At 64.0% G+C, this 26233-nt stretch overlaps 1 protein-coding gene across 5 annotated transcripts in view; it reads right to left on the minus strand.

Annotated features, from left to right (window-relative positions):
• KCNT1 (potassium sodium-activated channel subfamily T member 1) overlaps window positions 1–26233 on the minus strand; it is a gene marked incomplete at both ends in the record, with an annotated part of 57409 nt that overhangs the window by 15990 nt on the left and 15186 nt on the right. For 2 of the 5 annotated variants that reach the window (XM_081280989.1, XM_081280988.1), the window contains 16 exons: window positions 844–1070; window positions 1378–1527; window positions 1828–1936; window positions 2429–2537; window positions 2650–2713; window positions 4031–4167; window positions 4414–4578; window positions 8001–8181; window positions 9307–9401; window positions 10054–10137; window positions 11072–11146; window positions 11279–11338; window positions 11990–12038; window positions 12408–12464; window positions 14447–14546; window positions 15009–15088. In XM_081280989.1, coding sequence (XP_081137115.1) covers window positions 844–1070; window positions 1378–1527; window positions 1828–1936; window positions 2429–2537; window positions 2650–2713; window positions 4031–4167; window positions 4414–4578; window positions 8001–8181; window positions 9307–9401; window positions 10054–10137; window positions 11072–11146; window positions 11279–11338; window positions 11990–12038; window positions 12408–12464; window positions 14447–14546; window positions 15009–15088 — 1742 coding nt within the window. Of the gene's footprint in view, window positions 1–843; window positions 1071–1377; window positions 1528–1827; window positions 1937–2428; window positions 2538–2649; window positions 2714–4030; window positions 4168–4413; window positions 4579–8000; window positions 8182–9306; window positions 9402–10053; window positions 10138–11071; window positions 11147–11278; window positions 11339–11989; window positions 12039–12407; window positions 12465–14446; window positions 14547–15008; window positions 15089–19775; window positions 19818–26006; window positions 26162–26233 lie in introns of those variants that run through there. The other 3 variants (XM_081280985.1, XM_081280987.1, XM_081280986.1) reach the window with 3 other exon arrangements.

The following is a 26233-nucleotide window of genomic DNA, read 5'->3' on the forward strand; positions in this document are numbered from 1 at the left end:
AAGTCACCACGGCTTCCTGGGAGCCACCAGGGAATGACACACACACTCCAGGGGAGGTGAGGCTGGGCAGCAGCAGACCCGTCTCCCCTGCCCCTCAGCAGGCCTGGCCTCAAGGGCACACTGCCACCATCAGGAAGTATAACCTCCAGGTCTGGCTGCCAGCCCATGACATGTCATGAAGAATGTGTGCCACACTGACCCAAAGCACAAAGTTGGGACTATATGCCAACACTCCAGTAGGCACATACCAGTAGGGTATGCAGCAGGCACTCAACAGTGTCAGCGTGTCGCCCGAGTCATTCTCAGGCCATCCTGTAGGAGAATGCAATGCCCTGGCCGAGTCTAGGGGGCTGTGGCCTGGGTGGCTCCCTGGCCTATCCCTGCTCCCCAGTCTCCTGGGTGGGCCTGGCTGCGGAGGGCCTACACCCACCTCAGGTATCCTCAAGCCCTGGGCCCACACCCGCGGGAGACAGCTGGACCTGGCCCCAGGCTCATGGAAGTTCCAGGGTACCTGAAGGCCAAAGGCCTTGCTAGTTTCCACACTGTCCAGCTGGCTCCCAGCCCCAGAGGACACTGGGGCCTTGGCCTATTCAAGGGCCACGTGTGAAGGAAACCTTCTGGGCTGATGGGACTGCCAGAGACCAGGCTGGCCGGCTGGCCTGCACCCCAGAGACCCCTGACCAAGGCGGCCCACAGGGTGGGCGCTCAGACACCCTGCTCATGGCTGACAGGCCCTCACAGGTGGGGACACCTCCATTTGACAAATTCAAACACTGAAACCCAGACAGACTCACCTTGCCCAAGGTCAGTGCAGGCCAAGGAAGAGCGGGCCTGGGGGCTTACCCATGGAGGCGATGATGCTGTGCACCGGCAGGCGGGAGGGCCCCTCGTAGAGCCCCTGCCCCTTCTTCTGCTTCTCCTCCTGCTTGAAGATGAAGGCCGAGTTCTCCTCCTTGGTGATGTTGATGTAGAAGCAGGTGTCGGAGGCGGCCAGGATGTGGCGCGGCCCCGGGTTCAGCAGGATGCTCTTGTCGTCCTCTCGCTTCAGCCCGATGAGGCACACGCCGTACCTGGGCACAGGGGCTGCGGCTCCACGGGCTGCCCCGCACCTGCCGGCGCCTCCCCCTGCTCCTCCTGGGGGTCACCTGACTGCAACTGCCTCCTGCGCTCCTGCCCAGCCTTCCTGGGGAAACCTCCCTTCGTGGGTCAGGGAACCAGTGATCCTGGGGTCAGCCTAATGAGCAATCTTGAGGCCTCGACTGGCTGTCCTTGTCAGGCGGCTGTGGCCAGGGTGCCCCAGCTCTGGGTCTCTAGGCCCCCTGCCCCAGGGTCCCGCCCACCTGCCCTGGGCCCAGGTGTTGGAAGGGGGGCGCGTACTTCTTGTGGGCGTGGAAAGCCGCGTACGTGAAGCTCTTGCCCTCGTACTCGCGGAAGAACTTGCTGTCGCCCATTCGGATATGGTAGACTTCGTTGCCGGAGCAGCGTCCGTACATGCGCTGCCACTGCTCCGGTGACTCCTGTCCTTCCCTGCCGGCCACAGCAGGGCCAGAGACCATCACCTTCGGCTAGGGCTGCGCTCCCGCTCAGCTGGGTCGGCATTCCCTGGGGCAGGCCCCTCCCCCAGACACGTGAGGCAGACACCCTTCTCCAGGAAGCCCGCCCCCCGAGTAGCCCCGCCCCAGGAGATTCCCGCCCACAAAATGCCACACCCACGGTGGGGGCTCCGCCCACAAGGAGCAATGCTCACTGGGAGCCCCACCCCACAGGGCCCTGCCTGGTCTCCCTGGGCCAGCTGGGGCCTGGGGGTAGGCCCTGCGGGGCACTCACTGGCCGCGGGACGTGTGCACCAGCAGGGTGATGAGGGTGGAGGTGGCTGGGCAGATGCAGTTCAGGGCCAGCATGGCGTACTTGCACTCTTCCTCGCACACCACGTGGTCTGCAGGACAGCAGACAGGGTCCACCTTTCCTGAACTTGCTGCAGGAGCCCTGGCTGGGCCCCTAGACCTGACTGCACCGCAGACCCCTGCTCAGCTCTGATTCCAGCCCTTCCCCAGAGCCTCTGCAAGCCCAGAACCAGAGCCTTGATGGAGGCTCTGCTTTGTGTCTCTCCTGTTCTGCCCAGAGCTCCAGGGCTGGGTGTGACCCTCGCCTGTCCCCTGGGGTGCCCATCTAGGCCCCTCACCTGTCCCCAGGGATTCCGGCAGGGTCCTGCCCCTGGTGTACTCATCAGAGGGTGCTGCTCCCAACCCCTGCTCCTGCCCTCCCTGACCCTGCACCCCAGCTGGATCATCTAAAAAAGCTGGACCGCTATGGGCGCCCCTCCTGGGTTGTGAGGAAGGAGGGCTGCTGCCCTGCCGCATCTCCTTGCTCCTGTGGTGGTGCTCCAGCCCCCGCCCTCCCAGCTGCGCACTGCAGGCCCCAGACGCACCAGCAAACTTAACGTGAAACTTGTTCTCAGGCTTGAGGATCTGGACGTAGAGAGGGCAGTTGGGGGCGAAGTCCTTAACGGCCCAGGCCCTCAGAATGGTCTGGTGGTCCTGGGGGGTGTGTGTGTTCAGTGTTGGAGTGTCCCTGCAGTGAGGGGGTGGGCAGCTGCAGGCTGGAGGGGCTCCCCCCGCCCCCACCTGCCTTGGCCTCGGCCTCACTCACTGCGGCTGTGCGGTCCACCTCGTTCCTGCTGCTCAGGATGAAGCAGGCCTCCCCATTGTCCATCCTGCAAAGTGTCAACCGCTAGTGTGGCCAGAGGTCGGCAGACCCCTGCTCAGGTGGTCAGCCTGGTCCCAGCAGTGCCTCCAGTCCTGGGCCTCCTCACCTCCCTGGCCTCTCCCCAGCACATCCTGGGCCTGGTCAGGATTTCTGGACACCCTCAGGAGGGTTCAAGCTTGGACACTGGACATGTCTCAGAAGCCAGATGGCATGTTTGGAGACACCAGTGGACCAGCCGGGGCACCTGGCTCTTCCAGGACATGGCCTGATGGGGCAGTGGAGAGCTCTGGCCTCAGCTCCAGCTGTCAGGGGCTGGTAGGGGGTCCCCACACTGAGACCCCACTTCACTGTGTGCTAGCAACCTGGGCCCTGGCCCAGCTGACCTGACCCAGGGTATTCAGCATCTGCAGTCCATCCCCGTGCCCCATCAACCAGGGACGGACTGGGCCACAGAACAGAAACACTTGGGGGCAGGGACCCATCTCCTTCTCTTGGCCACACTGTGGTCCTGTATGACCATATCCAACCCCTGGTTCCCAAGGGCTCAGCTGCAGAAATAACCTAGCTGGCCTGAGATCCAGTGGACACATTGTCCTCTCCCACCCCAAAGCAGCAGAACACCTTGCCTCCTAAAACCTCTGCTGCCCCCCTTCCTCCCTGGCTCCTCCCTATTTGCCCAACACTGCCTCCCCCAGCTGCAGGCCTGGAGCCAGACACAGACATGTGTGAGGTATGGATGGGACCACAAGGGGCTGTGACCATCAGGGCCCTACCTCAGGGTACAGGGCTTGAGGGATGAGCGACCCTGGGCCAGGTGTCCTGCTTGCCCTGAGCCCTGTAGGCCCCACAGATGGACATGGGAGGCTTCTGGAATGGGAAGGTGGCAGGAGGGGCTTTGGAGAGAATCCCAGGAAGTGCACTAGCACATTCTGGAAAGTTCCATGGCATGCCACATTTGTGTCACCTCAAGTCACTCTGCCAACTTATCTTTAAAGCAAGATCCACCCTCAGCCCTCGTGACTTCCCCCACTGACTCCAGCAGCCAGCTCCTCCGCCCCTGGTCTATTTTGAGCTCCTAGAACTTGACGTAGAGAATCCCCAGACTCCAAGTGGGGAGAATGGGGGCTCCCAATGTTGGGTCTGCCCAGGAGGCCTGAGGTGGACTTGCTGTGCCCAGCGTGGGCAGGGTCCTGCTCACCTGGGTCAGGTGGTGGGCACTGAGCCAGAGCTGCCAAACACCCCATACCCATTCTGCTGCTCCAACTGCCAACCCACCTATCCAATGGCTCCCACACCCGCTGTGCCCACCCTGGCTGACACTCACTTGGCCCGCATGAGGTCTTGGTCCTTGAGGGCAGAGCCCTGGAGGTAGATGACCCGCTGAGACCACAAGGGGATCTGCAGAACCCTGCGTACCTGGACGTCCATTTCAGTGGGGCAAAGGATGACCACGTAGTAGTCCTGCTGGCCAGGCCGTGGGTCAGAGCCTCTGAGCAGGCTTCTGCCACTGCCAGCCCACCTGTTTTCCTGGGTGCTGTCTCACCCAGCACTTCACAGGACCCCGCAGAACTCCCAGAGTGTGGGATGCCACCCCTCTAGACAGGGAAACTGAGGGCTAGTCCTCAGGGGACGTGCTTGGGCTCAGGCAGTCGTGGAAAGGGGTGGCTGCTCTGGGGGCAGGAGGATCCCGAGGCCTGGGGGCCTCACCTGGAGCCGGGGGTGGGCGTAGAACTCATTCAGGAAGTCCATGAGGAGGTCGATCTTGAGGGAGCTGACACACAGCACCACGTGCTTCTCCGTCTGTGCGCGGTGGCGGCTGTAGTTGCCCCCAGACTTCTGCCGCTCCATCCAGAGATAGACGAGCTCTTCAAACTGTGTGGGAGAGCAGTGGACACTGGCTCAGCATGGGCAGTGAGGGGCAGGGCGGGCAGGGGTGGGGCTGGGGTTGGACCTTTCCCATTTGGCAGGGGCAGGCCCTGAGCCCAGGGCCACAGCACAGAGCAGGACCAGGTGGCTGACAGGGTGTGCAGGGAGCAGACAGCCTGAGCAGAGGTCAGTGCAGGACCAGAGGACCAGAGGTCAATGTGGCCCAGGACAGAGCCACATTGGAAATGGCCACTGTCTTGGCACGGCCACTCGAGGAGGGGGAGTGAGCATCCCCACTTGCCCGTGCCTGGGGCAGCCTGAGATTCGAGCTCAGCTCCAGACCCCAGAGGCTGAGTGGCTGCCAAAGCCTGAGCTGTGGCGGTCAAGGCGTCAGCAGACCTGCGGCTCTTCCCGTCAGCCCCTGAGACTTATTGTGGGGAAAACTGACAGTGCTGGCAAATTCTCGGCCCACGGGGTTAAGAAGTAAGTGCCCTCCTGACAGCTGCGGTGAACGCATCGGGTGTAGGGCCAGTCCTCAGGCTGGGACCGCCTTGGGCAGGGTGGTGTGAGTAGAGCTGCAGCCTGAAGGCGCCCCAGGTTCACCCCAGGGCCGGCCACTTGGAGCTGTCCAGGGTGCTGACCCTGCTGGCTTCACACTTTCTGAGTGAAGGATGGTGGCGGCCCCCCTTGACAGTCGGCCTGCTCAGGGAACGTGACTACCTTGCTCGAGATCAAGTCACTGAATGAACAGGGCTCTTGCTCAGTCCCAGTGACAAGACCCAATGGCCTTGAGGCACTGAACTGGCTCTACAACCAGGAGGTGCCCAAGACCCAGGGTGGTCCCAACAGAGACGCCTCCCTGCAGGTGGCACGGGCTGGGCTCTGCTGGGGGTCACCATGGGCCTGCATCCCACCTCCCGCAGGCTGTTTCCTTGTCTGCCACGGATCAGAGCAGCACTGGCCTCTCAGGGAGGCTGTGAGGATGAAGCCGGCTGATGACCAGGTTTGACAGTGAACCCAACACGTGCGTCCACCTGAACCTCAGGACATGACCCAATTTGAATACAGAGTCTTTGTGATATAATTTGTTGAAATGAGGTCATCGTGGATTTGGGTGACCCTGAGTCCAACACTGCTGTCCTCAGGAGAGGAAGACCCAGAGAAGAGGCCTGGATCAGGGGCAGAGGCTGCTGGATGTGGCCACAAGGGCACCAGGCCTGCGGGGCCCTCGGGCAGCAGGGGCACCAGCCCTGCCCACATCTGCGTGCAGGTCCACCTCCAGGACAGTGACTTCCTGTTGTCCAGCTGTCTGTCCGGCGGTTTGCTGTGGTGCCCATGAGCCTGACACTGATGCCCGACAACACGGGACCTGAGCCTGCAGAGCAGCTCCGGCAGACGACAGCTGTCCCTAAGCTCTGGAGGGAGGCTTGTGATTGCCACCAGCAGCACCACCGCCCCTCCCCAGGGCCTCCACCAGCAAGTCCTGTTCCAAAGGCACCAGGACCATCCTGTCCACTAACAGGACCCCTAGTCTTCCCAGGGGCAGCAGGAGGGGGCAGGAGGCTGTGCGGATGGCGAGGTCAGCAGCACTGTGGTCCTGGCCACCCTTAGCCCTGTGAGGAGCAGGGCATCCTGCTACCCAGTCTGGGGCCTGAGTCCATCCTACCTGCAGCCACAGGAGCAGCCTGCTGACCCCTTGGTTTGGACTGTGGCCTCCAGAACTGTGGAGCAGGCTTGTTGTTTTAAGCCTGTGGTGTGGCCATCTGTTGGAGCAGACCTGGAGACCCCAGGGTCTGGCCTGTCCATGGCAGCTCTGGCCTCTGTGAGGCTCAGGTGGGCTGGGGGTACAGCCCAGTGGTGGAGGGCTTGCCTGGTCACACCAAGCCCTGGTTCCATCCCTGGTACCCCTGCCCCCCAGAAAAGAAGGCTCCGGGTGACTTCACAGCAGGGACATTTACAGGACTGGGAAGAAGCATCGCTAAGCCCGCTCTTGACACTCGAGGACAAGGAGGGGAGGACACCTGACCACACCAGACACCAGGGGTGGCCCTGGGGACCCTGGAGTGCTTCACCAAGGTCGGCCCAGTGGGGCAGCCGCCCCTTCTCCAGCCGCACACTGTCCCAGGCCTGGCCGGCAGGGGCTGGGCTCCAAGGCAGCAGGGCTGGGCGGGAAGCCACCAGCGCTCCCTATTCAGGGACCATATTTTCTTCCATGTGCACCAGTGACCTCTATGAGCTCCCTGGAGACACTCCCTACGCTGGCAGTGAGAGCTAGGGACACGTTAGAGCTGGCAGAGGCGGCGTGGGTCTGCAGGAGCGATCCAAGCCCATCCCACGGGTCCTGGCAGAGACCCCAGACCAGGCCGGGGTGGCAGGCCTCATGCATCAAACTAGAAATCTTACAAGGAGGAGCAGTGAGCCCAGGGGCTGTGGGCAGGGTGGAGCGCCCTCCAGGAGAGCGGCCGTCCAGGTGTGTGGTGTGGAGGGATGAGCCTGGGGATTGGCTGGCACAGGCCTGCCCCTGCTCCCGCAGCAGCAAGACGCCACCTCCACCTCTCAGAAGGAAGTGTCCATGACTGAGGAGGGAAGTGGAAGATCAGGACATTTGACCACAGTAGAATCCAGACGGTCAGTACGAGGGGGGAGCTCCCAACCGAAAGAGGGCAGAGGTCATCGACAGCAGGGCTCTGTGCCTCCAGAGGGCAGGCCAGGGAGTCTGCAGGGCAGCAGAGCCCCCTATGGAAGTGCAGGGTCAGCAGAAACCCAAGAGGTCAATGAGCAGATGAAGAGAGGCCACCTCAGTGGACATCAGTGGACCATAAAATGGCTATAGCTTAGAATGAAGCCTATGCCCTGCATCGTCTCAGATGGAGGTGGGGAGGACCCAGCACTGCCTGGCCAGTAGGGACTCTGCCTCAGATGCCTGGAGGGGAAGGGTCACATGCCCAGGTTGCTGTAAGGGGCCTGGTGTTAGGTGTCCCCAGCACATAGTAGGCCTTCCTCATAGCCTACTGGGAAAAGCAGAGGGCTTCTGGCTGGGGATGGGGGCTCCGAACCACAAGCAGAGAGCGGGCCAGGGCTGAGGGTCAAGCTCAGGGTCAGCAGTGGCCCTTCCAGGTGCCCCTCATGGTCCTGACCACTGCTGCCATGCAGGACTGTGGGTAGCCAACAGGTGACTGTCCACACTGACTGTCCACCTCTGCCTCTGTACTGGTCCCAGGGGGGTCACCCTAGCACCAAGAGATCCCCTGTCTTCCCAGAAGGAAGAGCCCACTCGGCTGCATTGCGGCTCACCACCACACTCCACAGGAGGCCCTGGCCAGGCCTGCCCTCCGCAGGTGTCACCCACCCTGGCCCTGTGGCCCTCCAAGGGTCGACCACCCTGGTGCCCGTGCCACAGCCCCGCATCTCTGAGGCTGGGGACCAACCTGCAGTGGGAGCACAACCAGGGCCACACCAATCATGATGACCACCAGGAACTGGGACGGCCAGATCTTGGGCGTCACATCGCCGTAGCCCACGGTGGAGAAGGTGACGATGCAGAAGTAGAAGGAAGTGAGCAGGTTCAGGTTCTCGCCAGCTCGCTCCAGGTGCTGGATGCCACAGGTCCTAGGGGATGGGCGCTGCTGGGCCACCCAAGGCTGGGCTCCAGCCTGGGTACCCTGGGCTCTGGTGGACCCCGTCTCCTGATGCTGAGTCCGAGTCTCAGTCTGGGGCACAGCTCAGCACTCTTGGGCTCCCAGACCACCCATCTGTCCCCAGCCCTGCTGAAGCGTCCCACAGCCTGACACTGGTGGGCACTCTTGATCCCTCTAGGCCCTGGATGGCCCCTGAACCAGCCCTGGCACCACCTTGGTTCAAATCTAACCCCCTTCCTGCCCAACAGCTCTTCCCAGGCCCAGGAGCCCACAGGGAGCAGGAATGTGGAGCTGGGGCCTCCTGTGTGGACTGGGGCTGGGTAGGACCCTCGACATGAAGGGTTGCTTCCTAGGCCCTTCCCTGCACAGAGCTGGACACCTCCTTCCTATGCTCAACTGGGGGTCGATTGGGCAGGGCCTGGGGTCACTCCCTGGTCCCACGATGTTGGCACAGCCGGTGCTCAGGGACCCTGGGGTGGACAGCTGGGTGACACAGGGCTGCTGGGAGGAGACTCACCCTGAGTCACCCTAGACTCTGTAGCCTTGGACATCTGTTCCAGATCCTCTGAGGTCTGTGTGTTGTGGGTGGGGTGCAGGGGAGGGAGGGCAGAGAGCACAGGGCACCCTCTGCCCAGGGCCTGGGGGATAGGAAGTGGTAACAGGGCCTCTCCAGGATCCATAACAGGGCCAGAGCACAGGTGGGTGCAGGAGGCCAGCAAATCTACCCAAGTGGCTGGAGGCTCAGTTCCAGGAGAACCCTCCAAGCCCCTGCCCTGGTTCTGGCCTCTGCTCTCAGGGTGGCCTCAGGCCAAAGGCCCCATCCCACTTGAGGGCTAGTCCCAGCTTCAGAGCCCAAGGCAGGGACCAGGAAGCCAGATCCCAGAGTCCTGGGCCTTGGGGGAGCTGGACTTAGGGGTTTGCTCATGGGGACATGGGCTCAGGGCTACTCCTGGACCTCCGTGCCAGCCAGCTAAGCCACCTCCTGCCCCAGACCTTGACCCCAGAGCCTGGCTCTGTGCCCTGAGCTGTCACTGCCTCTCTGCCCAGGAGCACACTGTCCCCGGCTGCTGGGTGGCCCTCAATGCCCAAGGCTCACCCCGTGAACACGAGGCACAGCAGGGTGCAGAAGAGGATCAGGACCTGGTTGAACATGGCCGACTGGGTCCTCAGGATGGCACGGTGGAAGTCGTTCTGTGGAGGATGTGGCCGTCAGTGGTCAGGGCTCGGTCCCCCGCCAGAGCAGATAAACAAGAGGCAGGCTGCAAAGCCAGTGGCCTGGCACACCTCCCCTGGGTGAGGGCCACAGGGCAGCCTGGACTTGGGCAGGCCACTGACCTCGCTTCCTCTCTCAGGAGCACCCTGCCCCCCTGTGCCCCGGGAGGGCTGAGGCCTGTAGGAGGCTCGATGGACTGGGCATTTCAACTTCACTGACCATTAAGTCAGACCTGGGGCTGTGAGTCTGGGGGCCTGGGGCGGGGGCAGGCCTGGGGGCACAGAGGCTGACCTCCCTAGATCTCAGCAGGCTGCCTGCAGCCCAGTTTTCTCGTGGGCCCAGAGCTCATGGACTTGGTTCTCACAGTCTTGGTTCTCGTGGTCCCAGTGCCTGTGACCCAGGATTGGTGACTGGTCTCCCATAGGCCTGCTTGCTACTGCCCATGGCCCCATCTCCTCCCCAGCCCTTTCCCAGGTCAGGAGAAGCTCTCTTCCCAGACATTGACTGGGGCAGGTCACAGTGACAGATGTTCCTGTTGGTCACATGGCCTCCTGGCAGGCAGCCTGTGGCCCTGGGGCTGGGTATGGCAAGTCGCCTCTGCAGGTGGGCAGGTGTCTGGCTCATGCTTACGATCATATTCTCCAGTGCGTGCTTGGCCAGCCAGCAGTTGAGGAACACCGGGATGAACAGGTTCCGCAGCGGCGGCCAGAAGATCTGTGGGGAGATGGCGGGGCTGGGGAGGGAGAGGGCAGGACTGGAGGCCTTGGAGAGGGCAGGACTGGAGGCCCTTGGGGGGGCAGGTCTGGAGGCCCCTGGGGGGGCAGGACTGGAGGCCCCTGGGGGGCAGGACTGGAGGCCCCTGGAGAGGGCAGGACTGGAGGCCCCTGGAGAGGGCAGGACTGGAGGCCCCTGGGGGGGCAGGTCTGGAGGCCCCTGGGGGGGTAGGTCTGGAGGCCCTTGGGGGGACAGGTCTGGAGGCCCTTGGGGGGTAGGTCTGGAGGCCCCTGGGGGGGGCAGGTCTGGAGGCCCCTGGGGGGGCAGGACTGGAGGCCCTTGGGGGGGCAGGTCTGGAGGCCCTTGGGGGGGCAGGTCTGGAGGCCCTTGGAGGGGCAGGTCTGGAGGCCCTTGGGGGGGGCAGGTGTGGAGGCCCTTGCGGGGGCAGGTCTGGAGGCCCTTGGGGGGGCAGGTCTGAAGGCCCCTGGGGGGGTAGGTCTGGAGGCCCCTGGGGGGGCAGGACTGGAGGCCCCTGGGGGGGCAGGACTGGAGGCCCCTGGAGAGGGCAGGACTGGAGGCCCCTGGAGAGGGCAGGACTGGAGGCCCCTGGGGGGGCAGGTCTGGAGGCCCCTGGGGGGGTAGGTCTGGAGGCCCTTGGGGGGGCAGGTCTGGAGGCCCTTGGGGGGTAGGTCTGGAGGCCCCTGGGGGGGGGCAGGTCTGGAGGCCCCTGGGGGGGCAGGTCTGGAGGCCCTGGGGGGGGCAGGTCTGGAGGCCCCTGGGGGGGCAGGTCTGGAGGCCCTGGGGGGGGCAGGTCTGGAGGCCCCTGGGGGGGGCAGGACTGGAGGCCCCTGGGGGGGGCAGGACTGGAGGCCCCTGGGGGAGGTGGGTGGGGGCTGGGACCACCGGGTGAGGGGTGGGATTGGGGCTCACCCACCGTGATGATGAAGGGCAGTGTGTTGACCATCTCTAGGATGAAGGACACTCGGATGATCTGCTCCCAGATGTTGCCCTGGGGGTCAAAGGGGGCTTCAGAGCTGGTGCAGGTAGGACAGAGGACAGGGACGGTGCAAGGGCAGCCTGGGAGGTCAGGGAGTGGTGCTGGGGGCAGGAGTGAGGAGGAGGCAGGATGGTGGGGACCTACCTTGTAGCTGAGGTAGATGAGGAGCATGGTCTCCAGGAAGCTTATTGTGGCCACGATGACCTAAGAGGAGAGAGGGACAAGGAGCAGACCTGGGTCTGGGGCTGAGGCAGGGCCAGGCCACGCGGGTCTCTGGGCGAGCACCCTTTGTGCGTACGTGTGCACAAGGCTGTGGGCTTTGGACAGGTTCCTGACCAGGGGGCAGCCTGAGGGGCAGGGACCATGGAGAGCGGTCATGCTGCTGCCCAGAAGGTGGAGGTGGGCCATGAGGGCCACATCGGGGGCTCTGAGATGGTGGGACAGGGCAGCGCTTGCTGGCAGTCTGCCAGGGAGGGGCTGGGCTGGGTGGAGCCTCTTCCAGACACAGCCTCTCTGAGCTGTGAAGTGGGGCCTGAGGCCCTCTCTGGGGGAGGCCAAGCATCCAGTCATGAGCCAGTGCCACCACCCAGAGACCTGAGCAGTGGCAGGGCTGGGGAGACCCCCAAGAGCTGGCCCTAGGGAGACAGCAAGCTTGAGGGGTAGCAGGAGGGAGAGGTTCCAACAAGAAATGGAGGGGGGTGTGCCCCAGCAGTCCCTGGGTGTGTCCTAAGTGCTCCCTGAGCCCAGCTCCATCCTGGAGCCCATCAGGCCTGGGTCCCCTGCCCACTGGGCCTGGGTGTGTCCTGTCACGGCTGCCCTCTGCTGTGGGGAGAGGAGCAGGTGGGGCACTCTCACCTGAATCGCCCACAGAGCCATCTTCCTCTCCACCCACAGGATTGGGGCCCTGGGGAGAGAAGGCAGATGAGCCTTGGGCAGGGTGCAGCACACAGGGGCTACAGCCACCAGTGTCCCCCTTGCCCCTGGGCCCAGCCCAGACAGGCTCAGGAAGAACATCTCAGAGGCAGTGGGGGCCCCACAGCCAGAGGCGGAGACTAGCTGGGGGACCACGTTGTCCCCCTCTGAAGGGGACATCCCCAGCACTGATCCCAGCCAGGGTCGAGAGGGCAGCTGAATGTGTCTACAGGGACCCTGGGCAGCATTCAGGCTGGGGCTGGCCATTGCCCTCAGAGGCTAGGCAGTGTGAACGCCACCCACACTCACCACGTCCACCCATGTCCCCTGACCCTGGCAAACAGGAGCAGCAGGAACTTACCAGTTGATCTCAGAGGAGGAGCCATTGAAGGTGTACTTCTGCTTCACACAGCCCCAGCTGCGGACAGACAGAGAGCTGGCCTGGCCATGGGCCCTCCAGCCCACCCCAAGGCCCTCCTTGGGCTGCCATGGGCTCAGGGTACCTGGGAAGGGGACCTGGCCCCAGGTACCGAGGGGTGCCAGAGATCTAGAATTTTGGCAGAGACCCTGCAGGGATGACGTGTGGGCTCTGCTTGACAGACCACACCCTCACCTGGGATCTGGGCTGACAGTGAGACTCTGGCAGGAGATAGCCAGGGACTCTGCATGGTCACACACTCCCTGGAAGGTCCCACACAGCCAGAGGCAGAACCAGGGGCCCTCCAGGCCTCCTGAGGCCAAGCCACCTCAAACAAGGCTGGATGAGGCTCAGTGGGGACAAGGCTCCTGCCCCAAGGGGCTGGCTCAGCAGTACAGGGCCCTAAGCCACTCTGGAGGACAAATGTGTCCAAGCCACCTGGGATCAGCTGGCTGGCGGGTGGCAGGGCCCAGTTGGCAGGCAGGGCACAGCTTGCATGCCCGTTGGCTGCTTCTGAGCCTATAAGAGGGGACCCCGCCTCTTTCCTGACCTACTTCCCTCCAGAAACTTCCCAGGGTTGGTACAGACTCAAGGCCATCCGTTGTCCACCACTCCCCTACCTCCGGCCCTCTCTCCCAACATCTGCCCGCCTGTCTCATCACCATCCATCCCTTTCTCCACCCACTCACGTTCTCACCTGGGATCCACCCGTGCGTCTGCCCCAGCCACCCTCTTACCTCTGTCCACCCACCCACCTTCCATCTATCCAGCCATCTACCCCACCATCACCTGCCCATCCATCCAGACCTCAACCCGTGACCTCCTCACCGTCTGTCTGCCTGCCCACCATCCTCTCACCCTCCTCCCACCACCACCCACGTGCCAGGCGCTGTGCTAGGGATGGGTGATGAACACCACACACTGGGCCCTCTGGGGAAGGGGACCAGAGGCCCAGGAGCTTCCAGGACTTGGGGAAGGTGAGATGGACCCAGAAAGGTGGTTGAGAGTCAGTCAGAACCCCTGTTGCTCCTCCTCGACTGCTGTGGTGGGTTCTGCCCTCCCTGACCCGGACAACCACCGGGGTTTGTTCTCAGCTATGGGTGAGGGTCTCTGGCCTGGGGATGCCAACTCCTGTTAAATAGTGGGTGGCAGATGAAAAGGAAGGTGAAGAGCAGGTCTGTACACAGACAGCCTCCAGGGCCAGCTCCTTCCCGGTCAGCTTCCAAGACCCCTGCAGTTAGGGACGCCTACACTGAGGAGCCTGAGAGGACCCAGAGCCGGTGACCAAGGAGAGGCAGTCTCCAAGGACATTATTCAAGACAATCTGGCACTGAGGGCTGCTGGGCCAACCCAGAAATGAGAAGAGCCTGACCCAAGCATCCCTAAGCAGAGACCCAGCAGCTTCCAGGGAAGAAAATGATGCGCCCCACAAGGATCGGGGCTGGGACTCAGCAGCAGGGGGGAGCAGGAGGACCACACAGAAACCTCCAGAGAAGTTCCCCCCATTCCTCGAAAGGCTCCTGCACTCTGCAGGTGACTCTTCCTCAAAATGGCCAGAATACGCCTGCCCTGACGGTGAAGGAGTGACCCAGGAAGAGGCCGCCGTGGGCCAGGAGGGTCAGGTGGAGCCTCAGAGAGGGGCCAAAGCCCTAGCCAGTTTGCATCCTGCTGCAGGGGGCTCCCCCAGAGGCTGGGACCCTCTTGGAGTGAGTGTGAAGACCCCCTCTCATGCAGGGGGCACCTGGACCCTCCAGGCTCCCTGGACCTTCTGGGTCTACGTGCAGCCACACATGTAGCTCCAGCATGGGGGTTCCTCGCCCCACGCTGAGCTTGGGCAGCATACTGGGCATGGCTTTGACTGGGTACGGGGCTTCCTAGAGGCCAGGCTGGGTGCTGGGTGCAGTCCCCCCAGGGCCCAGGCAGTCAGGTCCAGCCCAGGGCCCAGGACCGCTTCTTCCTCCAGCCCTACGGGTCACACCCACCATCCGATGCCCAGGGCCGGGTTGTCCAGCAGGACCCGGATGATGTAGAGCAGGCAGGTGAGGAGCTTCAGGGAGAAGTTGAACAGCCGGATCCTCAGGCCTGGGGGAGGCAGATGTCAGGCAGGCCCACAGCCCCCTCCAATAGCTCCACCCTGGAGGCCCCACCCGGGGCCCCTTCAGGAGGCACCATGTGCCCACTGCACAGAAGTGGAGTCAGGACCCAGGGGGTTTCCTGAGGCTGCCCCTCCGTGGCTGGGGGGCCTGGAGCCCACACACATAACCTCCGAGCTCCTCTCTGACTCCCTGGGAGGTCCAGGGTGGCCAGTCTTGAAGCTGGGAAGGAGTCAGCAGGGGCCTGCATGGAGGAGGCCTAGCCCAGCCCAATCTGGTGTCCAGCAGATGGGGCAGTGTCCCCACAAATCCCACACGGCTCCCAAGAGATGTGCGATTCTTAGGCAGAGGGAATGCCCTGGCGCCCACTGCTCAGCGACACAGCCCCAGCCACACTGGCTTCCTCTGGGGCCCCTCCCCTCCTGCCTGGGAGCGCCCAGCCCCCACTCACTGGATCTTTGGTTTTTGATGAAGAACAGTTTGAGCCGCTCCTTGAATGTGTTCTCATTCACGTAGAACTCCACCTGGACCCTGGGGCAGGAGAGGGGACGGGTGGCAGCCAGCGGGAGCCTGGCGGGGAGGCAGCCCCAAGCCCCACTGACTCGTCCCAAGCTGCAGGACTGAGAGGCATGCCCACCTTGGACCCAGGAAGCCACCTATCACAGCCTTCCCCGTGCCTCCCCCAGCACACGAGGGCCACAAGCCACTGCCTGCTCAGCGTCCAGGGCCTGTGGGCCCCAAGGAGGCTCAGGCTATGGCACCCACTGGGCTTTGGGCACACAGAGCTCAAAACACACCCCAGGACCTATACGGAGTCCCCAGAAGCTGACGGCCATTCGTGGTCTGGTGGCCTCTGGTGGCTGGGTTCTAAGACCACCGCTCAAAGCAGCGTGAAACTCAGGCAGTCGGGCCAGGAGGGCTACAGGCAGCAGTCAGCCTGAGCTGCCCTGCAGGCCAGCAGCGGAACCCCCTAGCACAGGTCCCTTCCCTTGGGCTCCCCCGCAGCCCCTGGCCATTGGTCCCCAGGCCCCCGTCACTTACACACATGACTGCCTACGGGCCCGTCTCCAAGCCCTCTGCCCAGCATGGGCTCTCTGCAGTCCTGAGAACAGACCACAGTGGAGCCAGTGGGAGTGGCCTGAGGGTGCCAGAGGGTGCCAGCACATGGCCCACCCACTGCTGGCCCCATCTGGTCTCTGGGAGTAACATGGAGTCTGATGGCGACAGCTACTGCCCGGCTCTCTGTGCCCAGCTCTGCTGGAGTTCGCGCCCCGTTGGGGCTCCATGTCCCACCGAGGTGAACCGCCAACAGTCACTCCAAGGATGACGAGCGGGGCTAGAGCCTGGCTTCCTGCAGCTGGGGTGGGGATGGCCTGTCCCCCAGGGCCATGCCCCTGTGGTGCTGGGCACCGACCTCCCTCAGCATGACCTTGGGTGTCCTCCATCACAGGCTGAGTCCCTCCCTGCTCCAGAGCAGGGTCAGGTGGGGCGACTGCGTGTGGGTGGGATGACGGTGTATGTGTGGCACACAGTCCCCACCTCGGCACAGAGCAGGGTCATGATCTGGGAGGGCAGCGGGGCAGAGGGCCCACGGGCAGAGTCCTGCTGCGTGGAGGAGGTCACCAGCAGCCCCAGTGGAGGCGAGGCCAGCGCAGGCCCAGGTCCCTGTGCCCACCTCTCCCCACTCCCCATCATCAACCACGGGCAGGGGCCTCTCCTGGTGGCTGGGCCATGAAAGCTCTCCTCTGCATGGGTGTGGGCTCTGTGGAGGCAGCTGGAGAGTCTGATGTCACTGCCTGGCCCGGGCATGCTGCCCCCACGTCCTGAGAGGCGTTTGAGACAGGTGAAAGGACGGGGGCTGAAACCCACTATAGTATTCAGAGGTGGGCTCTGGGATGCGGTCAGCAGCCTGGAGCCCAGGAGGGAGTCCTGGTGGCCTCACAGGAGGAAGAGGCAGACAGCGGGAGACAGACACGTGGGTGCACCCGCCAGGCCCTGCTCTGACTGCAGGCTCCGCCAGCAAGAAGCCATCACCAGATGCGGCCCCAGGACCTTGGAGCAGACCACGAGCCAAATAAGCCCCTTTCCTTTACTATGCATCGGTCTGCAGTACGTTGCTGGCAACAGAGACCGACTGCACCCTCCCGACGTGGACCTGACCCTGTTCGCTCTGACCCCCTGCCCTCCCCCAGATGGGCTGGGACCTAGGTACTTCCTACCTCCTCCAAAGCTGCCCCCTCACCCTCCGTGCAGCTGAGAGCCCCCAGCTCCAGGTCTACCCTGGGCCCTCTGCCTGGTCTCACTGGACAGCTGGACACCATTTCATGGGACATTACTGCTTGTCCACCTGCCCTGCCTGCTTCCCTAAGGCTCACCTCTGACCTCCCACCATCAGGCCCAAGAGGCCCACCCAGCCTCCCCCCTTGGGTGGACGCCTTGCTCACCACAGCTCAGGGTCCTCTAAGCTCTGGGCACCCCCCACCCCACTCCTGGCTCCCTGTCTTCTGCCCTCCAGGCTCTTTTTCTGCCTCTCTGGCTCGTCCTGGCCCCTGGGGCTGGCTCTGCTCGGCTCCTGCCTTCGGCTCCCCCAGGCTCTGAGCTCCCCAAACGCAGCTGCCTGCAAAGACTACGAAGCCACTGCTCCGCCCCGCAGTCAGGGAATGCTTGTGCTGGCCTGCCTGCGGCTTCCAGGCAGCAGTGTCCCTGCTTGGGCACGGGGGGGGGGGGGGGGGGGGGCGGGTCAGGCCTGCTGACCATAGCTGGTCACACCCTGGCCTCTGGTTCCAACACCCCATGAATAGAACACAGGGCCACCACTCAGGGGGTGAGTGCCTGGTCAGCTGTGGACATCCGTCTAGGCAGCCCCCAGGGCTCCGGGTGGGCAGCACCCACCTATGGGGAAAAGGGGTTCTCCATGAGGAGCCAGAGAAACCTGCGGGACCTGGCAGCAGAATTGGAGCCCTGCAATGCCAGAGAAATTAATGATGCTTGGCTTTTGATTTGTGATGAGCTGTGGCTGCCACTCCTGACCCCACCACAAACAGTAGACCAAACTGTCTTCTTCCCCAAAGCATGCTGACCGTGCAGGGGCCCTGATGACCCTCCAAGGCCCCGGGGCAGCCCTGGGGAGGGAGCCTGGCTGGGGTTGTGGGCCACCTCCTCCTGCAACGGGCACTCGCTGGCTTGTTCTGAGCTCCTAGGGTCACAGCCTGCAGTCGGGGGCCCAGGCTGCTGGAAAGCCAGACCTGGCACTCCTCACCTGCCCTCCTGGCTTCCTCTCCTCCTCCCCAGGGAGTGGGAACAGTGGCAGGAACTGCCTCCCACACTGTGCGGGGGCGCCTGGCAGCCAAGGTGCCGTGTCAGTGAAGTGAAAATCAGCCCCTGCGCGTGTCCCCGCTTCTTCTGGATGTGCGCCCAGAGGTGGGTGCGCCCAGTGGGAGGTGCACCCAGAGGGAGGGGTGTGTCCAGATGGGGGTGACCCCAGGGGGGGTGCACCCAGAGGGGGGTGCACCCAGAGAGGGGGGTGCGCCCAGAGGGGGGTGCTCCCAGAGGGAGGTGCGCGGGGGCTGGGGGGGTACTCCCAGAGGGAGGTGCTCCCAGTGGGAGGTGCGCCCAGAAGGGGGTGCGCCCAGAGTGAGGTGCGCCCAGGCCTGTGCCGTCACTCTGACAGTGCCCACATAGGCAGCTGGGAAACCCAGCGCCATCTGAGACTCCTCAGGCTCCAGGCTGCCCATTTGTGGGCTTGGCTCCATATAGCACTGGCCATGCCCACTGACCTGGGTGGGACCCAGGCCCAGCTTGGCCTTGAGCCTGGAAGAGCAGCACACCGCCAGGACAGCCCTGGGGAGGGCAGTGTGGCCCTGGCCCTGTGGAGTGGACAGCTGTGTGGGAGCTGGCAGGCAGGCTGCCTGGGGTCAGGCTCTTCCTGCTCAGTGCCCCACAGCAGCACAGAGGGCTGGCCAGGTGGGAAGAGACACCCAGGTGCCCCCATGCCTGATACCAGTGGGGGCCTCAGCAGCAGCCCTGACTGTGACATGCCGCCCACCCCTCCTGGAAACTCCCGGCAACTCTGGGTCTGGCCAGCAGGATGGGGTAGGCACCTAAGCTCCCCTAGTTCCTCACCCACGGTCCCGGGCTAGCTCCACAGGTCCACCTGCTGTCCCAGGTTAGTTCACTGCCGGGCCCTGTCACACCCCAGCCCCACAGAGCCTGAGGCAGGGTGGGGGGCCTCATGGTCATCCTTCCTCAGTGCTCAGAGGGGCCCCTGCCTACCCTGGCCTGGGCCCTGCAAGCCCAAGCTGGGAAACAGGGTTGGGGTTGGAGGAGAGTCCAAAATGGCCGGGGAGGGTGGTCAGGGGCTTCCTAAACTAACAGATGACCTGGCCTGTTCCTCCAACCAGTCTGCTGCCCTGGAATCTGCAGGGTCTTTGTTCTGGCCTTGGGCCTCCCAGGGCCTACGGACACTGCTCTGACCAAGGCCAGCTGGGCAGTGGTGTGGACCACAGCCTCGGGCAGCTGCACAGGGTCATACCCCACAGGGCTGAGGCCCAGCTCCCAGGGCCTCCACCAGCCTGTGGGGGCGTGGGAGAGCCCGGGGCAGCGGGCCAGCCTCCATCTCACGCCTGTTATCTGTGGTGCACGGGGTGCAAGGCTGCAAGGCTGGGGGACAGGCCAGGGTCAAAGCTGTAGCCCTCAACCCCGCGGGAGGTACCAGGCGAGAGCCACAGCAGCAGGTGGTTACTGCTGCCAGTGACGCTGGTTAATGGAACTGTTAATGACAGGCCCCACTGGGAGGCAGACCGGGTGCGGGAGGGAAGGCTTTCCCAGGGGACTCAGCCTGAGCTGGAGCCACAAGTGCAGCCGCGGAGCCCCTGGCCCCAGCCTGGGCTGTGGCACGAAGGGCACCCCTTCTGCAAGCCACCTGGCTCCTGGGGACCTCGACCTGCACAGGCAGCTAAGGGGGCTAAGACCAGGCACGGGGTCATCCTCACGCCTGCCCTGTAGGGCACCATGGCAGGTCCCATCCTGGCACCAGGTTGCCCCTGAGAGCCTGGCCTCCTCAGCAAGGGACCACCCCCACCCCTGTGCTGGCTAGACATGGCCCTGCCCAGCTGCAGGGCCAGGGGCCTGGCAGAGTGTATTCTCCCATGGGGACTGGTCTGCCAGGGTGTGAGGACACACCTGTCCCCAAAAGCCCCCTCCCCTACAAAGCACTTACTGAGAGAGGGAGGACTCCAGGCTGAAATCCTCCACGTGAGGCCTGGGGACACAGCAGACTCATCAGCGCAAAAGGCAGGTGGACAGAGGGCTGGGCTCCAGGTAAGGTCCAGGGGCGGTAGGGCATGCCTATGCCACACACCCTGCCTGCAGAGCCCCAGCACACGGCCAGGTGCCAGGGCAGGCGGCCCAGCATGCAGGGTGGGGCAGGGTGGCAGCCAGGCCACCTCTGTCCGCTCACCTCTGTACCAGGAAGCAGCACAGACCACCAGGGAGGCCAGAACATGCAACCCCCTGTGCTGGGCCCATTGGGGTGCCAACCACGAGGACAGTGTGGCCTGCCTTCAGCCGACACACACCTGGGAGCCACTGCTGTGCCCTGCCCAGCGCTAAGCATGCCCAGGCCCAGCAGCACCAGGAACAGCCCTGTCAGAAGCACTTCACCCCAGGAAGCTGAGGGCAGCAGCAGCATCCAGCCCCAGGGTGGTGCAGGGGCCTGCGGGGCTTGCTGCCAGGTGCCCGACTCTTCTTCCACTCCCTGCCACCCAGAGACCTGGGACTTGGCAGGCCAGCGCTGCCCCTTGGCTTCCTTGACTGGGCCGGCTGGGACTGGGGATCGACGGCTTCTTGGGGGTCAAGGAGTCCCTGCACAGGGCCCAACCTGGGCAGCCTGGCCAGGGTTTTCCCAGACTGGCCGGTGGGAGCTGCCACCAAGTTGTGTGGTCCATACTGGACAGGAGCTCAGGGGCAAAGGCTGGAGGGAGTGGAACTCTACCTTCATGTGGACTGGGCAGTGTGGGGTGCAGGGGGTCTCAGTCTCCCCAGAAAGGACTTCAGGGGAGCCTCTTTTAAACTTCAAAGCAACCACTTTCCCGAAAAGGAAACCAAGGTTCAGAGCAGTCTGCTGCCTTCCTAAGGCCTCCCAGAGGAGGAGCGGGGAGCCAGGCTGCCCAGCTGTCAGCACCCCTGCCGTGGCCTGGGCTGTACCCTCTGGTGGGCAGGCTCCCTCCTGGTGTGCCAGCCCTACAACCTTCTGCTCTCTTGTCCTGGCAAGGTGGAGACTGGACCCTCCCCTGGGAGGGCCAAGGTCCTGGCTGAAGTGGCTGTGGGTTGTCAGCTCCACACAGTACAGGGGAGCCCAGACTTAACTGGTCCGAAGGCTCAGAGTGACCAGGAGTGCCAACAGGTTCTGTGCTGCGTTGCCTGGGGTCCCTCTCACTGGCTCCAGCACAGCCCAAAGTCTTGAGCTGGGGTCAGGCTGCACCAGGGTCTTCAGGAGACCAGCTGTGACTGATCATAGGAGGACCAGGAGTGGGTGCTGCCCAGCTGGGTCCCCTCCGTGTGTGGCTCCTTAGGCTCCTCTCCTCAGCCAGCCCTGCCCGGCTGCCTCCTCCTCCTCCTGGCTATAACCTGGATAGAGGTCTGCTGCCCACTGCCCACAGGGCCCCTGTGCTCTGCCTGAGAGCCTGGTCCTGAGTGTCCAGGGCAGGCCCTACCCACACAATGTCCCCTGGCCTGCCAAGCAAACAGGTAAAGGAGCCCAGTCCCATAGGAGGGACAAGGGCCTGTGAGCAAAGGGACAGGGGCTGTTTGGGCCCAAGCAGAGCTGGCTGAGGACTGGAGCCTGGTGACGTTGAGGTGGGCCATCTAGGCTGACCCCACCAGCGGGGCTGCATGGGGAGGGAGGGAGGAAGAGGCAGGGAAGGGAATCTGGATTCCCATCCAGAACACCTAAGCCCAAGATGGCCCAGCAGGAGCTGTCCCAGCAACTAGCGTCCTTGGCCGCACCCAGCGCCTGTCAGCCACCCAGCCTACTGCTCTCGGAGCTGCACGGGCCTCCCTGGAGCCCTCCCTCTGCTCACAGTGGGTCAACACACCTCGCAACAGGGACTGAGGAGGGATCTGCCCACCTAGGAGCAGTCTGAAGGCTCCCTCGGACCCAGAGCCCAGTGGGGGTCCAGGGAAAAGCCCTGATGAGGAGGGGCCAGGCTTAGAAGGGGCAGGCTCAGGGCCCAGGCCAGTGAGGCAGCTTCTCCCGGAGTCCCGCTGCGTTGGTGGGGGCAGGTGTCTGGGTGTCCTCTACCCTCTGCCCTGAGTTCCAATGGGTGCTTCAAGAGAGAGGGGTTCCCTGATCAACCGAGTGCACATGGGAGCACTGAAGTCTCAGGTCTCAGCAGGGTCCGGACTAAGTTTTGTTTCCCCCAAATTTACATGTTGAGCCCTGACCCCCACAAGGCAGCAGGGGACTCTATTTGGAGACAAGGTCACAAAGGTTGAAACTGGTCACATGGTAGGCCCTAATCCAGGAGGACTAGCACCCTGCAGAGAGATCAGGACAGACACACAGAGGGATGGCCACGTGGCCCTGGCGCTTGTGAGCCGGCAGGGCCTCAGGAACCAGCCTGCCCAATCCTGATCATGTACACAGCCTCTAAAACTATGAGAAAACTCACTTCTGTGGCTTAAGCCCCCCAGTCAGTGGCCGTCCCACCCAGTCATGCACCAGTTAAGGCCGGAAGCCACATCTATGAGGGACCCCTCCCCCAATGTTTGGCTATGGTCAAGGATAAACCAGCCCAGCTCCGGTCAGCAGATCAGCACGCTCTAGGGGAGAGGAAGTAACAGGGTAGGGGTGGGCGGATATAGTGTGGGGCCTCCTGAAGAGGAGCTGTCCTGACAGCGGCCACCACAGGGGCCCTGCGGAGGGGGTGAGCACCAGAGAGGAGCTCTGGGTGGAGGCTTGGTCTGTGCAGAGCTGGAGTGCTCAAAGACCCTACAGAAGACCAGCATGGTGGGCAGCGGGACACAGAGCTGAGAGGGACAGGGTGCTGCGTAGGATGGGGCAGAACCAGGCTCGTGGAGGGGTGTTGGCTGCTGTGAGCATCTGGACCTGCAGGGCAGGAGGTGTTGGGCAGGGCAGGGGCTCTGTCCCCTGTGGCCAGGCTTCGACAGACTGGGGTACCACAAACCCTGGAGTTCTGGACCACAGAGTACAGGGCCGCGTTGGAGCCTGAGGACCTGCCCTGTGGAGGTGCTAGCCGCTGACAGCTAGGGACAGAGGACAGGGGCTGGGGAGGACCAGAGGAGGAGTGGAGGTGTTGGGCTGTGTGACCAGAGCTAGCCCTGAGAGGGCTAGCTGAAGGCGGACACAGAGGTGTCCCTGGTGAGACTGTGGACGGAAAGTGAGTTCTCGGCTTCCCAAGGGATCAAAGTGGGGCTGGGGAGGGCTCCTGAGGGTGCTGGCTAGTGGGAAGGTGGTGGGAAGGCAGGGCCCAGGGCTGTCCTGGGGAGTCACCAAGCCTACGGGGGGGTGGGGGAGGGGAGGGCTCCCGGCCCTCGGCCCTCCTGCACACAGGGGTGGCCATCTCCCAGGGTCTGTCCTCTGTAGGAAGAACTGCTCTCCAGCTAGGCTCAGAGGACCTGCCCTCAGTGAAGGTCCCATGGGGACAGGAAGGGGTGGGCAGTGGCAGGGACCACTCTGCAGCCCCGTGAGCCTGTCCCTAGCCTGGCCCCTGAGCCAGGGCCTCTGCACGGCACCAGCCCCCAGCCCCCATCGTCGCCCACACTAGGCCCCACCACTGGGCTTTGCACGGAGCCCTGGTGTGGAAGTCTGCGGGTCTCTGCAGCCTGCCCTCGAGTCTGCCCTGTGGGCACCAACAACCAGCTCTCAGCCTCTCCTTGGCCCTCAGCCCACCCGCTCCCCCTCTACCTAGGACCTTTCTCACACCTGTCCCTGGGACACCCCATCTTTTCCAGGGCTCCTCTCTCTGGCCCCTCCTCCAGGGTCCTCCCCTTGGCAGTGCTCCAGGTCCCTAAGACCCCTTCTGGGAGCTCAAGACCACAAGGGCCCAGCTCCCCAAACGTCTCAGGCCCAGACTCTCAGTCTGCCCTACTCCTAGGACCCCACAGGGCCTTCCAGGACACTGCCCCCTCAGACCCTTTGCCTGCTCTCTGCTGCCACCTATGACTAGTCACCTGTGGCCACAGCCTCTGGGCATCCCACCATTTGCCTGAGGGAGGGGGACATCTCCCACGGCCTCCCCTCCACCGCCCCCTTTCCTGCTGGGTCCACATGGGCACAGCTGAGGTGTGGCCAGCCTGCCTGCCCATGGCTGTCCCCACCTGAGCCCAGCAACCTTGGTGCTTGGACATGTCCCTCCTGAACCCTGCTGCCTTGGTCCTGAGGACTCAGAGGGGCTGAGGGAGACCGGGGTGGGGGGGGACAGGTGGGACTCCATAGGGGCCTCAGGACAGGAGTGGGGCTGGGAGACCGCACCTGGGTCCAGGAGTGGGGTGGGGGATAGAAGGAGCCCTCCTTCATTGGGGCCCTGGGAAAGTGCTAGAAGGAGGGAGGGGCCTCTCACCCCAAAAACCCGGGCAGATCCTTCTAACCCCCCACCCCTCCCAGATGGGGAAGAGGAAGCAGCAGACCGAGTTCCAGGGACAGCCATCTACGAGAGGGCAGTGCATCAGGGGCACCTTGGACATGGGGGCAGACACCTCTGCCCACTGTGGCCAAGTCCCCGGGGACAGTGGAGATCTCCTTCTGCCTCATGCCTTCCAGGCAGTGGGGAGGACCGAGGCTCCATGGCCCTGGAGATGGCCCAGGCACGCAGGATGGGGCAGCCGCAAGAGCTTCAGCGACAGCTCACTCTGGCAGGCACCCTCCTCCCTGTTCTGGGCTCGCCTGAAATCTACACCAAACTTCCTAAAGCACAAATCTGCCAAGTCCTCCTCTGCTCAGGAGCCTGCCTTGGCTCCCTACTGCCCATCTCCAGAGCAGGCAAGCAGCCTGTGACCAGCACTCAGGGAAGGAGGCTGCAGAGCTGCCAGTGGGGTGCTGGCCTGTCCCAGAGGTGTGACCCCTCCCTTCTCCTGCCCTGCAGAAGGAGCCCGACAAGGACCTGTACTTGAAGTCTTCTGGGGGATAGAAAGGCCAGTGTAAAAGGGCCAGCATTTATGGTCCACTGGTTCGTGGGAGGCCAAGTACAGGAGTGGGAAAGAGAGAGGTCTTCCTGGGGGAGGCGGCCTGCGGCCCCAGCTCCCATGCTGCGCGGCGGGCTCAGAGGCAACCTGGGCAGAACCTGCCATCCCTGCGGTCCACCCCTGGCCGGGGCCAGGCTGGCTGTGAGTAGAACTCCTGAGATCACTGGCCCCCACAGCATCCAGGAAGAGGAGGCAGAGGAACCGGCCCCTGGGGCCTTGGCTGGCACTCACACCCTTCCGCCCAAGAGCTGCCCATTAGCAGCCCAAGAGCCTCGGCTGCACACTTAACCTCAATAGTTTCTTCTGGCAAATGGGAACACTGAGGAGCTGCCGAGAAGCAGGCAATGGGTATGTGGGTGGGCGGGCCAGACAGCCTGTGGCCAGGGCCCCTAGGCCTAGCCATCTGTCAGGCCCAGCCTCTGCCAAGCCCCCGGCCAGCCATGATATGCACCCCCCAGGCTCTGGCCCTCACTTTCCCTCTGCCTGGAAGACCCCACAACTCCTCCTGCTCCTCCCAGAAGGACCAGCACCCCAGGAAGCCCACTCTGCAGCCACGGCCTGGCCTGCACCCCTCTGCCCAGCACAGGCTCTGTGCCCACGATGTGTGCCCACAGCAGGCCAGGTCTGATTCATCTTCATCCCCCGCAGCACCAGGCATGGCTCTTGGCACAGGCAAGGTGCTGGCCAAGAATCATTGCTGCAGATGACACCTCAGTGTCCTCATCCATGAAATGGGGTGCCATGTCCCACCCTAGCTTGCAGAAGGGATGGGAAGGAACTGGCAATGCCCCAGGGAGGGCCTCCACCACCCTGGCTGCCCCAGGAACCAGGCCAGCAGCTGGCCCTGGGGATGCTCCCAGGGGGCTTCGGACAGGGGCCTGAGCCCCAGCTGCATCTCAGCCTTCAGAGAACTACAGACCTGCCTGGACTGTCCCTGCTCACCTCCAAACCGGGGACCAACCTCAGGTGGGACAGGGCAAGGACCGCCTGTCACCTGGCACAGAGCCTAAGTCCACGTCCACCCCTACCTTACCCGTAGGCCCTGTGTACTCAGCCTCTAAGCGGGGTGTCTGGGGTCGGGAGGGGGGGCACCTGGGTGGAGCTTCCAAGGGCAGCCCCCGGCCGTCCCCTCCCAGGGATGCGGACAGCGCGGCAGGTGCAGCGGGCTGGCCCCTGCGATGCGAGCGAGATGCAAAGCCCCTCCCGGCGGCGCGCAGCGGGGACCCAGGCCCGCGCCCGCCCCTACCTCTGGCCCACGTCGCTGCCCACGGAGCCCCCGCCGCGGGCCGGCAGCAGCGGGCTGAGCCCGTGCGGCTCCTCAGGGGCCGCGGCGCCGGCCGGGGCGCCCCCCGGGCCCGCCTTGCCCTCGGACGGCGAGCGCGGCAGCTTGGCCCGCGCCATCCTGCGGGAGCGCTCGGCGCGGGAGGCGGCGGCGGGGGCGGCGCCGGGCGCAACCATCGCGCTCCGCACCCG

Source organism: Spermophilus citellus (genome assembly GCF_964194105.1).
Source record: "Spermophilus citellus genome assembly, chromosome: 2".
NCBI classification, from domain to species: Eukaryota; Metazoa; Chordata; class Mammalia; order Rodentia; family Sciuridae; genus Spermophilus; species Spermophilus citellus.